Source organism: Diachasmimorpha longicaudata, chromosome 7 (assembly GCF_034640455.1).
Source record: "Diachasmimorpha longicaudata isolate KC_UGA_2023 chromosome 7, iyDiaLong2, whole genome shotgun sequence".
Taxonomy (NCBI): Eukaryota; Metazoa; Arthropoda; class Insecta; order Hymenoptera; family Braconidae; genus Diachasmimorpha; species Diachasmimorpha longicaudata.
This window is the reverse complement of record NC_087231.1, coordinates 9,292,281-9,306,171: the sequence shown is the minus strand read 5'-3', so window position 1 is coordinate 9,306,171 and position 13,891 is coordinate 9,292,281. Positions and strand designations below refer to the sequence as shown.

The 13,891-nt window shown below is 39.1% G+C and overlaps 5 protein-coding genes across 13 annotated transcripts in view; 1 reads left to right on the top strand and 4 right to left on the bottom strand.

Moving 5' to 3' along the window:
• Window positions 1-62: 62 nt before the first annotated feature.
• On the bottom strand, window positions 63-1,347 carry LOC135164703 (uncharacterized). The gene is made up of 5 exons (XM_064125314.1): window positions 1,204-1,347; window positions 686-772; window positions 513-597; window positions 347-435; window positions 63-263 (listed from the first exon to the last, which is right to left on the bottom strand). Exons 1-5 carry the CDS (start codon window positions 1,267-1,269, stop codon window positions 63-65), a joined length of 528 nt encoding a protein of 175 aa, XP_063981384.1. The 5' UTR covers window positions 1,270-1,347.
• Window positions 570-3,301, top strand: LOC135164700 (uncharacterized). 3 transcript variants are annotated; one of them, XM_064125309.1, is made up of 5 exons: window positions 570-1,047; window positions 1,530-1,822; window positions 1,959-2,285; window positions 2,382-2,535; window positions 3,179-3,301. In XM_064125309.1, exons 2-5 carry the CDS (start codon window positions 1,616-1,618, stop codon window positions 3,238-3,240), a joined length of 750 nt encoding a protein of 249 aa, XP_063981379.1. In that variant the 5' UTR covers window positions 570-1,047; window positions 1,530-1,615; the 3' UTR covers window positions 3,241-3,301. The 3 variants fall into 3 exon arrangements, with proteins under 3 accessions (XP_063981379.1, XP_063981381.1, XP_063981380.1); XM_064125311.1 differs by having other exon boundaries at window positions 575-1,047; window positions 1,636-1,822; XM_064125310.1 differs by lacking the exon at window positions 570-1,047 and having other exon boundaries at window positions 1,424-1,822; window positions 1,962-2,285.
• Window positions 3,302-3,328: 27 nt separating this feature from the next.
• On the bottom strand, window positions 3,329-5,998 carry LOC135164699 (uncharacterized). 4 transcript variants are annotated; one of them, XM_064125307.1, is made up of 6 exons: window positions 5,148-5,998; window positions 4,827-5,067; window positions 4,623-4,749; window positions 4,185-4,498; window positions 3,542-3,715; window positions 3,329-3,466 (listed from the first exon to the last, which is right to left on the bottom strand). In XM_064125307.1, the coding sequence occupies exons 1-6, from the start codon at window positions 5,161-5,163 to the stop codon at window positions 3,361-3,363; spliced, it is 978 nt and encodes a 325-aa protein (XP_063981377.1). In that variant the 5' UTR covers window positions 5,164-5,998; the 3' UTR covers window positions 3,329-3,360. The 4 variants fall into 4 exon arrangements, with proteins under 4 accessions (XP_063981377.1, XP_063981375.1, XP_063981376.1 ...); XM_064125305.1 differs by having other exon boundaries at window positions 4,827-5,998; XM_064125306.1 differs by having other exon boundaries at window positions 4,833-5,998.
• Window positions 5,999-6,198: 200 nt separating this feature from the next.
• The window catches only part of LOC135164696 (uncharacterized), a 10,329-nt gene continuing 2,636 nt past the window's right edge, over window positions 6,199-13,891 (bottom strand). For 2 of the 4 annotated variants that reach the window (XM_064125291.1, XM_064125293.1), the window contains exons 2-3: window positions 8,467-9,524; window positions 6,199-7,649 (exon numbers count right to left, since the gene is read on the bottom strand). In XM_064125291.1, coding sequence (XP_063981361.1) covers window positions 6,448-7,649; window positions 8,467-9,524 — 2,260 coding nt within the window. In that variant the 3' untranslated portion in view covers window positions 6,199-6,447. Of the gene's footprint in view, window positions 7,650-8,466; window positions 9,525-10,181; window positions 10,346-11,407; window positions 13,088-13,891 lie in introns of those variants that run through there. The other 2 variants (XM_064125292.1, XM_064125294.1) reach the window with 2 other exon arrangements.
• The window catches only part of LOC135164697 (ATP-sensitive inward rectifier potassium channel 12-like), a 27,550-nt gene continuing 23,052 nt past the window's right edge, over window positions 9,394-13,891 (bottom strand). Inside the window, exon 10 of the mRNA XM_064125300.1 lies at window positions 9,394-9,524. The gene's annotated coding sequence lies outside the window, so the exon portion shown is untranslated. The remainder of the gene's footprint in view (window positions 9,525-13,891) is intronic.

Below are 13,891 nucleotides of genomic sequence, written 5' to 3'. Positions count from 1 at the left end.
AGATCGTGGTAACGTATACAATAAAAAGAGGCTAAATTTTAATTTCACCGCACGAGTTATTTTCAATGGTATGAATTTCTAATTTGCCGATGAAATAGACAAAAGACCTGTAGCCAATTGTGCACCGTAAAAACAGCTAAAAGGATGCCATCGAGCTTGATGTGTAATCCATCCAAGATGAGCCGCATTATAAAAACTCCAATCTCAACGACAATAACGCACAGCTGCATGAGGAGCCAGGGTGTATGAAGCATTGGATATCCCTGCCTTGCAAATACACAAAGGAAAAACCACTTTAATTAATTTTTTTTCCCCTCCACATTCAGCTACCACATTAAAAAATTACCGTCATGGCACCCAGCATTATGAGTGTATAGTGCTCAATTCCCAGTATCGAAGTCATGAGTTTGAGGTCCCGTTCAACATTGGCGGGTACTTTGATGAAAAAAAAATTATTACTCTGTATAGTGCAATTGAAAATTGAATGAGTTTCATTTTTAAAAGCTACTTGCCAACGTCAGAACTCCTTCTCCTAGCGATAGACCTCCCCGGAAATTTATAATTCACGATGCGGACAATGTCGAAAGCTGTAATCACCTGAAACCCAGGAAGGCGGAAACTTTCTGATAATTTTGTAATGAAATTGACGATTAAATAGTCATGGGGATTATTACGATGGACTAACGGTCCCTATGAGTCCTAGGAGAATAACACACAGGTGGCTGCCCATGCTCCAGTGGTCGCATAACGTGCAAATAATCCGGCCAACTCGCTGAAAGAGTGGGAAAAAGCCACAGGGTGAATGAAAAATTGAATAGAAAATAAAAGGGTGCGAGGATTTTCATATGATTTTAATGATCTCCGTCATTTTAGAGTTATCAGAATCCCTGATGCATGATGAAATAATTGAAAGTGATAGAGGTAGACGTTTAATCGATAGTTATGTCCCTCGGGTCACAGTGAAACTTAGGGGGATGAGTTCATATGCTGAGGGTGGGGATTTAACCAGCGGGCATATTCTGTCACACGACAATCAAACTACAGGAGGTTAATCAAGTTCTAGCGGTTTCCAACGAGGCACCAGACTGCGCACAGCTTTGTCTGACAACTTTACACTGCCTTTTGCTATTCCCCAAATTTAGCAGCAATTCATTTTCCTGGGTTGAGTGATACACTTTGACCTTGATTTTTATTTTAACTCACCGATTTTTTGTTTTTGTCGAATATACCAACGAAACGACAGATTTCACATTTTCTCGACACTTTCATTATTTTTTATCCTTTTTTTTGGGAAATTTTATGTTTACTAACGTACTATGTTGCATTTAGTTTGTGCTGAAGTCACTGAATTTAGCTGCAGAAGAATCATGGAGGCATAATAACGTTTATCTCTTTTCTCATTATTTTCATCGCAAATTGAATGATGAAAAGAACTGAAATAATCGTAGAGTCGATAGGATTGCAGGAAATGAGAAACGTGATAAGAAAAGAAAGATTGCACTGCAGATTCTTTTTTATATTCTCAAAAGATATAAATACTAGTGAAGAGATGAATTCCACCTGCTCTCAGCAGTTCCATCATCGTTGATGGATCACGTTAATATTAAAGAGGCTAATGGTTATTTCCTCGTTAAGTTCTGAATGTAGCTACATATTAAAAGACCGAGTCAGCAGAAGCGTTGATTCTCGCAGTCCATCAATCCCTTTTAAAATTTCACGTCAATGTAAAGAAATTCATGAAATGAGTTATCAAATCGACGAGACTGGCTGCAATGAAGGACGTGTTAAGAAAGTTAAAGCTGCAGAAGGCCAAAGAGCGTTGGTATGTGGAGGAAAAAAAATAAATAAACGAGATAGAATTTTTCATACTCCAAGGAATTTATTGAACTTCTATAATCATCAATACACATCGCTTATTAATTTTTCCTCTCCTCTTTTTTCATTCACAAATAAAATAGCAGGCAACAGACTGTAATGACGAGTCGGAAAAAATCGGAGCGAGCAAAGTCGTTGAGCGTGAAAAAATCAGTGGAAATGTCACAACATGGCCCAATGAAATTTATCATACGATTCAGGCAATATTGTTGGCCTCTACTATTTTGGTGCTGAGTTATCATGGGCTACGTTATGGACCCGTTGAATACAGTCTCTTGGAAAATGGTCAGAGCGTTCATGGTATGGTAACACCACGAAAAGCAGTGGTTACCCTCAGTCTCGGTTACTCGTTCATGTACTCGGTCATTTCCTCTTTGGCTGCATTCATGCTTGTTTATTCCCTTGTATCGGTGAGTAAACTTCATCAGAATGTTTACAATGTGTGACAGAACGAGAGACGGGGTATGAATATAATCTCCGAATGCATTAAAATATTTTATGTGCAGGCGAAACCTTATTGGAGTCTACCCACGATTGTTCTGTGTATAGCTGAAGTTGTATGGGAAGTTGGCGATGCTATTGTAGCTGTTTGGCTCTTGTTCACGCGTCTCAGATTCACCACTGCTCTCACATACACCGCTGGTGCTGCATTCGTTATCAGTATGTTTTGATGCTTTAGATATTATGTATATTTGGTAATTAATTAAAACTTCGGATTTTCAGTCAGACAGTTTTAATTGCATTTTATACTTTCAACATATCGAGTCTGTCGGGGAAATTGAAAAATTCTGGTACTTACAGGGTTCATTATTTTGAGAAGTTGAATTTTACGGAATGAAAAAAAAGTTAGTTGTGCGTTCGTGAAAATGCGCTAGAGTTTGCAAATATTGGTAATTGTTTTTTTTCAGAGTTAGTTTTTACTCGCTGAATGTTCGAAATCATTTCTATGGGAATTTTCGAGGCAGTTGAGTGCAATCTGTGAGTGGTTTTTGGTATTCATCCCGAATGGTACAGATTCTCCACTTATGTTTGATTTGAAACGATGGGTCGAGCCTCAATTTCAGTATTTAATTGGGATTTATCGTGTTTAATTTGAAAATAGATGAAAGGTTCTCCGGAAAATTGTTTAAAATTTTCAGCGTCGAGTATTCATTGAAGGAGTATAAAATATAGTAATACAAAAATCGTGTTGTTTTCTAGCATATAATCGGAGAATGTAATTTTCAAACCGTTTATTATGTATTATATTATTACATGTATTATATTTTCTCTACAGATTCTATTAAATTAATTCCTCTTTCAGTGGGAGAACTCTGGTGCTGGCTCGGTGTAGTTCGCCTGTACGAGCTAAGATCCTTTGAGTAAAAATCACCAAAATATTAGTGCAGACATATAACATTAGTATCGAATATTTCGCAAATAAAATTCCTCATCTCAATTGAGAATAGAATGTCAATTTTATCTTGCGATATCAGGAACGTTCACCTATGACCTATGAGCTCTCTCCGGAAATATCACGGGGCATGTAAAACGATGGGAGATATTCCAAGATATATTGTTGAGAATTTCCACTCCGATACATTTCTCTCTTCTAAAATATCCAATAACGACGATATATTCAATAATCCATGTATCTATCGTACAAAAGGATTCAATAGTCACTTACCTAGCGCAGAAAGAGTTATAAGCATCTCTCACAGTCTTCTTCGTATCCTGAGATTCTCTCGCCAACTTTTTTAAAATTGCCTCGAAGAAAGTGTGACAAGGAACAGGCGATACTAGGAGACTTCCATCCGCACTAATGACTGCATTTTTCATCGGTTTGCATAACTCATTCGATCTACAAATGTCACCCAAACAACTGAGTTCTCAGCATGCAAAGTTTAGCCTTCTCGATAATTCTATAAATCTCATGAGCTTCAGAAAGATACGTTGAAGGGCTTTTCCTGTTGGGTAAAATATCAAGCGACCCCCAAAATGTTGAAGAAAAACCGCGGAATTATAACAAAATACCCCGTAAAACTCTGGTTGTATCAAACATACCTTGACATACCTCGGGCCGAGAACAATTTATGGATTTTCTAGGCAAGTGTATTCTATTGATATTTTTTTATTTTTAATTTTTTTTTAAAGCGGATGAACGTCATAGCTTTCAAATAAAATCGTCTGAAAACTCGCTGGATTAGCAGTAGTATTTTGTGCGTTTTATCGGGAAAAAATTTTTTTCGGCGAGTGCGTTGACTGTTTGGTGGAATTTTTTTTTCCCCGAGTGAATTTCTATCGTTAACAATTGGAAATAGCGAACCAACCGACAGAGATAATCCTTCAAATATTTTATCCCATCAATTTGCAGTGGTTCCAGTGCAATTCCAGCGTAAGTCCACAATAACTGAGATTTTACAGCAATCTCCAACAACGTGCCATCAAATTTGGTATACACGTCCCCCAGAATGGATTTACTGAAGAACGTTGAAGCGACAATATCGATGCTGCGTACATTCGTATATCTCTCAGTAAGTGCACTCACTGCGTCTTCTGTGGCGTCGAAATTCAGCATGAGTGAAGTATTGACAGGTGGTGAAGAAGCCTCGGGTACGTGTCGTTGGAGATTCACCAGATACACCTGCGAACAAGCATGCATGACGGAAAATTCGCAACGGGAAACTAAAAAAAAAGCAATAGAAATAAAATGCATGAATTCTCAAAAAGCGTAAAAAAAATGGAGTTATGAATATGCTGATAAATACATGGAGGTCGGGAAACTCGCGTGCTGATGATTCAATGGCACAGAGTTCATCCTGTGTCCAGGCGTGACTGGCATGCTTGATGCAATAAACATTTGGATATTCCTCAATTTCAACATTTCGTGATACGCTACAATACCAGGGAATAAAATAGCACTGTGAGAATGAAAAATATCGATTTAAAAAAAAGGTCATACTATTTCATACCGACACCTCGGTTTCCTATCCGCTGCAAAGAGAATGATGGTGACAAATGTGAGGGCTATGAAAGCAGCAGATACGATGCAGACGGTCGTGAAAATACTGAACAGGTGGGATGGCCATTCTGCCAAATGCATTGCAACGCCCCTCATAATAACTGGTTTTAACGTTGGATGATAATGTTGAAACGATGAATTAATATCCTCATCGTCATCGATCAACAACGGCAAAGCCGCCACGTCGCTATCTGAAAAAGTAATTAATCTATCTCGTCCATTCATTCAACCACTGGTTAATAACACGTGCGGATATAAACATTAACATTACCCCGGGTCTTCCTCATTTTGATGGTTTTATTACACTGGCGTTCTGCATTGCTAAGTGGGCCATTTCATAAATGATATTAAAACCGAGTCAGCAAAATTTCACAATCAGTTTTGCCCAATGGCGTTGGAATACTCTTGTGCACTGCAATCGGCCTTTGTAAATCTCTGCCAATGACATAATTCTCGGTAAATCAACTATTCGCGTTAATACAATGAAGTCAGCCCCATATACGAGTTATTTTAATTTGAATGAAAATCACGGGCAAATGTCATAAATATTGGCACGAATTATCACGCCGTGTATTCAAAAATCTGTAGAAATAATAATTGGCTCTTCGGATTATACTCCCATTACCAATTACGTGTTGGGAATTTTCATAGAGAAATAGGTGGATTGAAATGACTTTTCAATTTTGTTTGTAGAAAATATTTTTCATTTATCTTCAACGTCTTACTGAATACATTTTCTCCGTCTTTCCATTGTTCCTTTTCTCCATTACCTCATATTTTGAATCTAATACAATTTGCAACAATGAAGTGCAATGATAACGGCAAATAATTTATTTCTTTGATTAACATTTCCGCAAAAACATGACTGTAACAGGTTCACCTTCGATATTTTTATGCATATTTTCACTATCATAGTCCATAAATCATGTAAAAACATGCACATGGACGAAAAAGTTTTTCTCTCCTTTCGGCTTTAAAACGCAAAAGGGTACGTACGCGTGGGCGTTTGCACATTGGCCTATATACACTATTATACCGATACCATTGCATGCAGGTAATTGTTGAATTACATTCTAGAAATGATCCCCCTTATTCTTGCACATCATACGAGGTATTTACCCACACCAGAAGTTTAGCTTTTCTCCTCCCTGTTAAAGTTCGCACAGGATATTGGATATACGAAAAGACTAAACTTGACTTTATCAGGAGATTTTCCAGCTGGGATTTGCATAAAACGAAGGATAGAAAAGTTTTACCAAATATTCCCAAAAAGAACTTTTGTATTTTCCTTGGCACACATTTTTCTCTTATTACATCATTCATACTGTGAAACTGTCCAGCAGTTTACTTTATTGTCTTATTCAAACTCCATTATCATACATTTCAAAAATACTATATTCTGAAAATAAATACAGCAGTTCACTGATGATCAATTCTTTGTCATAATAATTCCGAATCTCATGATTTATCCAAAATTTTAAAAGCAATAACGTATCATATTGACACTAAAAAGTACAAAGCAACAGCGATAGGAGTAAGAGAAATTCATTAAACCTAGAGGAAAATAAACGTCAAACACTGGTATGCGATACAGTTTGTTTAACATTACTTTCATGACTTTTTTTACCACCAATTGGAACAATATCCTTGGTAGTGCCATCGCTGTCTGATGTACTACTACTGGAGCTACTATTTCTCGTCATTACGTGATTGACATCCTGAAGCTGTGCATTCTCGTAACTCCGGCGATTTCGTGAAATAATGGAATTAGCAGGAAGTCGGAGTTCCTTCCTCGTAGACTCGGGACTTGAGCCAGAGTGTGGGCTTTCAGCAAAGCCAGACTCAGGCGTTAATACAGACTCCGTTGGTATTGTAACGATAATGTCATTTGGTGAAACTATTGAGTCGGATGAGGGTGAGGGAATGGTTGTGCTGGATTGTCGTGTTGTTTCACTGTGATTTGCTGCTCTCCTGGGCTTTTCCATTTCTCCATCAGCATGTACAACGGGATGATGACGTTTCACTCTTACATCCGACACTTCTCTGGTCCCTTTGACACCATTCATATTTCGTCTCATTACATTCAACTGTTCGCGACTACCAGTGTTTCTCCTTGAGCCAATTAAATTTTCACGACTACCAACGTACAAATTTCTAGCACTACCATTCCAGCAGTCTGGTCTCTCTAAAGGCACTAAAATGTATTTTCTCGAGCCACTCAAATTTCTCCTTGATCCATTGAGTGATCTCTTATCATCCTCGATATGAGGATAATTTTTGTGATTAAGATTTCTCCTCGAGCCACTCAACGATCTTCTTTCCTCGTCTAGTAATGGGTGCCTCAGTAAAGCTCTTCTGTGACCTACTGATCTAATGAAATTCTCCTCACGCATCATTTCCCCATCCCTCGGCTCTTCCTCAAACACAATCTCACGGCTATTTTTCAAAATTTCACGATTAACCGCCTCGGGTAATTGCTGAAGCTCCATGTCTCCGATTACCTGAATAGCATCAGGATCCACCTCAACCACTCTGTAAGCCGAGTCACGGTGGGGTTGGGATAGTAAGTGTGGACTTGGCATACGCTGTTGACTTTCACGACACACACGACAGAAAGTGTGCTCCTCGAGGCTATTATCACTCTTGGTACTCTCAGTCCTCACCATTGAGCTTGGAATTATCATTGGATGACGATGATTATGCGAATGAGGATAATGATGATGAGTGTCGTGATATGGCTCCATCATGAGTCCATCTTCATCCATTGGAAAACCTGAAAAGCCCCCTGAACTTTGATTCTTCCGATTTTATTTAATCTTCAAGGAAATAGATGATTCTTAGGAGAAACCGTCACCCCGCCAATTCAAGAGACAACCACATTCGTATTGTTTAATGTTTTAGTGGATGAGCCCAGCCAATGATTTTTTAAAACTTATTATGCGTATTATTCCCCATCGACCGCACAACATAAACCCATGAACCTCTCAGTCAACCCACTCCCCATCCAAATACCCATTGAACACATTTTAAATTTAAGCTCCTGGGGTCTCATCAATCAGTGGAATGTCGATATGAAGCTTGGGAGGTCCTTGGAACGATGTATCCTGGGGTGACACCAGATAACCAGACCCATCGCTCTGTGTGTAGGTGGTCAATATCACGGGTGCTGTACGAGGTTCACTGGCTATTTTCCTCAGTCCACCAGCATCTATGAAATTATATCCAGCACCAAAAGACAGTGAGACAAATGCCAGAATGAAATAGGAGATCAATAAGTAACAGCTACATGGACATTAAGAAGTATCAGAAGGTAAGAACCCAATGCCATTGACAATTAGTTAAACCATGCATATCACAAGCATCTAAATACAAAATAGCAGCAAAAGCTTTCATTTAAATCCGCTCCACTGGCAGCTGTTTATTTTCCTCATTAACACTGCGCACTGCGTCACTCGTCAATAATGAAAGAAGCAAATACACAGGTGTTAAGTTATCAGTTATGTTATATTTTTACAACAGTTGATTACCTGTAATTAGGTAAATAGCCAATACAACAATACGACGATGTGAGTGATAAAATTAATACTTACCATTTCCATGGCGCAATTCATCTTGTACACGATAGAACTCAGCTAGTTCACGTCCCGAGCACAACGGCGTATCCACTTGTGTTGTTGTATTAAACAATGAATGATCCACTTCGTATCCCTGTCGCTCCTTGGAGTAACTGACCATGGGCTCGAATCTGTGACCCCACAGTATCTCTTGGGGCAGATAACTGGAGCGTGCTTGAGTTGTTTGTCCAGTGGATTCGATTGTACCCTCGAGTATAACAACCACTTCAAATCTCTCAGTCAGCATATCCTCAGCTGACATACTGTAGAACGGTGAAGTTGAATTGATTTTATGAATAATCGTCATTGGCCAAATGAAGAATATACTTCCATTGTGGCCATCAGTGCCAACATCAAGTTCCTGCTGATGTTGTGCCATAACTTCACCCTCCTTGGTTGTTTTAGTACGAATAACTTGTGCACGCACAGTTGCACCAATGATATGTGATTTTCTCATATCAGCTACGCGAAACATAAGACTCAATTCACCATCCCGTTGACATATGACAGCATTTCTGGAGAATAGGAGGGTCTGTGTGCGCTGTTTGGGTCGACTCATCTTGGCAAATACAATGCCAACCATGAAAGCTTGGATCATTACCCCAGCGATACTCTGTATGCACATGACAAATATTGCCTCCGGACACTCCTCGGATGTTGCCCTACTGCCATAACCAATGGTGTGTTGTGTCTCGATTGAGAACAAGAAGCAACTTGTAAATGAGTGGACATTGTATATACAGGGAGTCCAGTGATTCAACTCCTGCATACCCGGCAAGTGTCTCTCGTCAAAATCCCCATGGGTAAAGGCAATCAGCCACCAAATAACAGCAAAGCCCAACCACGATAGGACAAAACTCAGTGAGAAACACAGCAGTGTCCAGCGCCACTGTGTATCAACAAGGGTGGTGAATATGTCCTGGAGGAAGCGCAGGGAGCGACGAGAGATACGAGACTGGAGGACATTACACTCGCCATTCTTCAGTACAGCACGACGACGTATCTTTCGCACTGGGCCCGATCGATATCGGCTCCTGGAATAATGAAAATTTGGAATTGATTGGTACATCCAATGAGTTAAGGTCGCACTTTATTTGCTATGATGACAGGCATTGATTGCTGTTTAGCGCATTTATCATTTTGCAAATAAGATAAGAGTTGTCGTGGTGCTGGTAATTAATGCTAATTAATTGCCGGAAAAATAGAATGCTTAGGAGAAACGTCAAAGATCCTTTGGGATTTATTCTCTGTGATGAGGTAAAGAGGTGTTTCAGGCAATTGTCGTGACGAGTGAATCGCGCCTCATTGTTCATTGACACTCAACTGACCGAGAAATATCATTGTTGTCAGCACTCCATTGTCGGCATAATTCACAAACAACATCACATGCTAAATGGATTCAATCGACTTCCAAATGACAAAACTCATTGTTCAGCTTGTGTATTAGTGAGTTTACATGACAGTTCGCAGTTATAGTTAAGAATGGTCTCATAAATTTTCTCATGATGTATTGCTACTCGTTATAATATTTGATAGAGGATGAACCTTGGCCTTACCCGTTGGCTTCCCCAACTTTGTAAATACATATTTATCATCAAAAACCAACGCTGTTAACTCAACGTTACAGAGGCTTAAGGCATCACCAAGTTTTCGTGAATAAACGTGTTTAAGTACAATTTATCATTGCAAACCTTCCACGAGTCTGGCTTCCACGGGGAGGTGGGAGGGGAGACGAGTTGATGGAGGGCACATATCGTGGAGCCAGTGACATAAAATACTGTTGTACAGATAAGCTGGGAAAACAGGCGAGTCGACAAACCTCAAACCAAACTATGTACCCTTTTCCTATATTTCCACCATTCCCTTGTCATCTCTACCACCAACCGACTCCATTCCCATTTACCTCGTCGTTAGTATCATCACCTGTGCAAATCAACCGATTCAAAGTTTCAATGCCCGTTGCAATTGTTCATCGGAAAATTATTACTCATGGAAATGGATGACTCGTTTTTTTTTTATTTTTATTTTCTTTGTTAATCCTCGAAATTGATATTACCATGATTGTCTTTTGGCACATGTGAGTGCACGTTTTATCGACTTTCGGCGGTTTTAAAAAATGATATCATCGGACAAACGACGTATATCTTGATTACGACGTGATATACGTTTTTTCCCTTTCTTTTGTGTAGAAGATAACTGTAAAGAGAGATAATGGAAACATCGGGAATGTATTGTGACGACTGCATTGAAGCGTTTCAGGGGGAAATGTTACTGAGTTAATTATGGGGTCATGTTATGCGTTGACATTTCATTGATTCATGTAGATGAGTATTTCGTAATCCGGCGCTAGTGATTAATCACCGAGACATGTGTAATCATACAATTTTTAGTTTCGTTTCTTCACTTTTGTTTAGAGCGTAAAAAACTGATAATCACCAGTTGCCTGTTTTTACTAGTTTTTTTTTCAACTAGGAAGTTGTGCCTAAATTAATTTTACATGTGAGTGAGTCAGACGATCGTGAACTAACGAATGAATATTCGGATTGAATCGTCGAATCATTGAATTAACATAATCTCCAAATTATTCACTGATGAATGGTATAGTCCAGGATGCTTGGAGCGTTATCTTCCCCTTGTATCTTGATACGTATTAGATCTACATCGCATACATAATAAACCCGTCAATATTAAATTTATGATTGCCATTAATTAACAGCCGTAATAACATACTATTTCAATGTAACGATGGGTTTTGTACACGACACGTGGGCAAATATGCCTATATTAGTGGTCAATAATTGATCTCCTCGACCAGATGAACAGCGAGAGCAATAATTAATAATCGATTAAAGAAAAATGCAGATATGGTGACTATTTCCGACGCAATAAATACTCAATATGACTTATCCATATCTACCTGCTTCTGAACGAAGGATTCGGACTCTGGCAATTGCTCTTGGCAACTTTGATGACAATTGGTGTTTGACACCTCGATGGCAGTAATTTCTGATCATCCCCACTCTCTGGATTTGCCGAATTACCATGATTTATTTTGCTCTTCATATCACCATTCATTTCAATGGAATTATTATTTTTTCCCATAGGTGATGATATAAAAAATGCTGGCAACACTCTTGACCTTTTCAATGGGAAAATGTCTCGGTAACCTTGATACCAGATAATTCAATACTCTCCAACAATAAGACCAAGATAATGACTTATCGATCCAAGAGGCAGTTTATCGTGTCGATGTGAATCGTAGAGAAATTGGGTCAGGTGCACCACAAGGAACTCTACCCATCGACCATGAGTCTCGACTGAATATCAACGGCACATGAACATATTTGCATGTATTCCAGGTACTAAATTATCTCTCTTCCCCTCTGGCTCTCTCACTCCTCACCGAAATGCTGACAATAAATCCTCTATTGTTTATCGTAAAAATCAGAAGAAAAAAAATGCTGTTTCAAATATCCAAATGTGCCTATTATGAGAAATGCAACTACTGGGACGTGACAAAACTGATACTGTGCCGATACTGACATGTAACGTCTTATATGCTTCTCCAACACCTGACCACTGACGGTCACTTATCAGCCACTAACAGAGAACAGTTTGCTCTTGTTATTTGCGAAAAAAAAATATATATATCCAGCATTGAATGTTCCCACACGCATCTCCGTATTTTCACGTGTCGTCATTGAAAGACTGACAACGTCCATTTCTATTTTTACATTTGACATATGAATTTCCGGTTATCGAAGATCCATTCTCCAAAATAATTCCAATCACCTTCATCGTGCTGATTGTTATCGAGCTAATAACTTTCCAATTGTCATAGGAGAATATTCTTATCACTCGAATGAACTGAAAACTAGCACATCAACACTTGACACTTTGAAGTGGCTCAAGTGCTAGTTGATAACTGTTTGACACGTTGAATGGCATCTTGATTGCACCGCAAATTTGTATCATTGAATAACCCACTCAGCGATTTGACAATGACAACACCGAAAAACGTCAGCTGCGAGAAGACACTGACGACTGACAAGGCCCGTTGTGCGCCTTATCACTGTACACTCGCAGATATCTCTCTCGCGACTCGTTACTGAATTGTTATCAAGAAGTAGAATGATTCCTTCGGCAACATCACTGACAATCGCTGATTACGCATGTCTCACGAAAGCAATCCTACGTTCGATGGGGCCTGAGTGAGTTAACCCAATGTACGTGCAAATTCAGCAGTTATTATCAAACCGTCGTGTCATTTGCTCCACAATCTCATTCGCCCTGATCAATGCAAAAAAAATGAGAAAGATGAACGAAGCATAGAATCCCCTCGTTTCCACGGGATTGCACCTCAATTAGTCACAATTCCTTTATCTCAGCGAGTCACTCACCACAAATCCCCTGAAGTAATAAAAGTCACCGAGTGAAGGAACTAAAAAACATGCAAAACGATTTTGCGATCGTCTTTGATACCATTCATCCGCTATCAACCGTCTCCAATCAGACCACCGGATGCTAACGATTACATTGCCACGGGGATTACCGTTCTCATTGTTATTACGTTCACGTTTAACGGTGGAAAAATTGTTAAAAAATATATAAAATTAACTCCACGAACGAGAGAATAAACCATTATCATTCGCAACTCATAACCAACTGCAACACTGGACCGAAAAGTTTGTGTCCGCACATGAAGAGCCGCGGAACCTGTCGCATCAAGGGACCCGACACAATACGAGTGCCCGGAAAGGGTCGATCAACGTCACTGGCAGATTAGAGCCAAGAGGAATTAATTTATTCCCTCCGCCTCCTCTCTACATAAGCCAAATCATAAACAATGTAATTATACGAGTAACGAGAGTCACACAGAAGGAGGTAGAATCAAATGATTCACGATGATCATGAAATATCTGGATCCTACATTCATTCATCGTTACTGTTAACGTCTCAGTTAATTCGCGTGATTACTATATACATTACACGTGGGATGTATGTTGGATTGGATACCTAATTACTGCGTGAATACACAAATGAGGAAGCGAGAGAAGAACTTGAGGGCAATTGTAAATCAAGAATTCAATTCACACGATTTTAAAGTTTGGATCGAATTTTCCGCGTTGAATGCTAGAGCTGAGGTATTTCCGTTGAAAAATCACATGTTCCCCGGACTCATGAAACGAAAACTGTCACGCACAGTTACATTGTTCCGTTGAAATTAAGAGAAATTTAAAAAGTTCAGGAAAATTTGACAGTAGATACGTGTGTTTCAAAAATACTCCCAAATTGTCAACTGAGTTGGAAATTTCTTGATAAATTCTTGAAAATGTTCTAGTTTTTTAAATTGACAACTTCAGTAGCCTAAAGCCTGACTCTTTCTACCTTGTATAATTGC

What these genes read in the sequence shown, in the direction of transcription:
- LOC135164699 (XM_064125305.1), bottom strand. Translation starts at nt 5,101, where the DNA reads ATGAATGGACGAGATAGATTAATTACTTTTTCAGATAGCGACGTGGCG. An exon ending in GCGAGTTTCCCGACCTCCAT is followed by an intron (nt 4,499 to 4,622) that starts GTATTTATCAGC and finishes GCTTGTTCGCAG; the next exon opens with GTGTATCTGGTGAATCTCCA. An exon ending in TTGAAGGATTATCTCTGTCG is followed by an intron (nt 3,716 to 4,184) that starts GTTGGTTCGCTA and finishes TGACATTTGTAG; the next exon opens with ATCGAATGAGTTATGCAAAC.
- LOC135164703 (XM_064125314.1), bottom strand. Translation starts at nt 1,269, where the DNA reads ATGAAAGTGTCGAGAAAATGTGAAATCTGTCGTTTCGTTGGTATATTC. An exon ending in TCGACAAAAACAAAAAATCG is followed by an intron (nt 773 to 1,203) that starts GTGAGTTAAAAT and finishes CCACTCTTTCAG; the next exon opens with CGAGTTGGCCGGATTATTTG. An exon ending in TAATGCTGGGTGCCATGACG is followed by an intron (nt 264 to 346) that starts GTAATTTTTTAA and finishes TTTGCAAGGCAG; the next exon opens with GGATATCCAATGCTTCATAC.
- LOC135164700 (XM_064125309.1), top strand. Translation starts at nt 1,616, where the DNA reads ATGGTTATTTCCTCGTTAAGTTCTGAATGTAGCTACATATTAAAAGAC. An exon ending in TTGTTTATTCCCTTGTATCG is followed by an intron (nt 2,286 to 2,381) that starts GTGAGTAAACTT and finishes TTTTATGTGCAG; the next exon opens with GCGAAACCTTATTGGAGTCT. An exon ending in TGGTGCTGCATTCGTTATCA is followed by an intron (nt 2,536 to 3,178) that starts GTATGTTTTGAT and finishes TTCCTCTTTCAG; the next exon opens with TGGGAGAACTCTGGTGCTGG.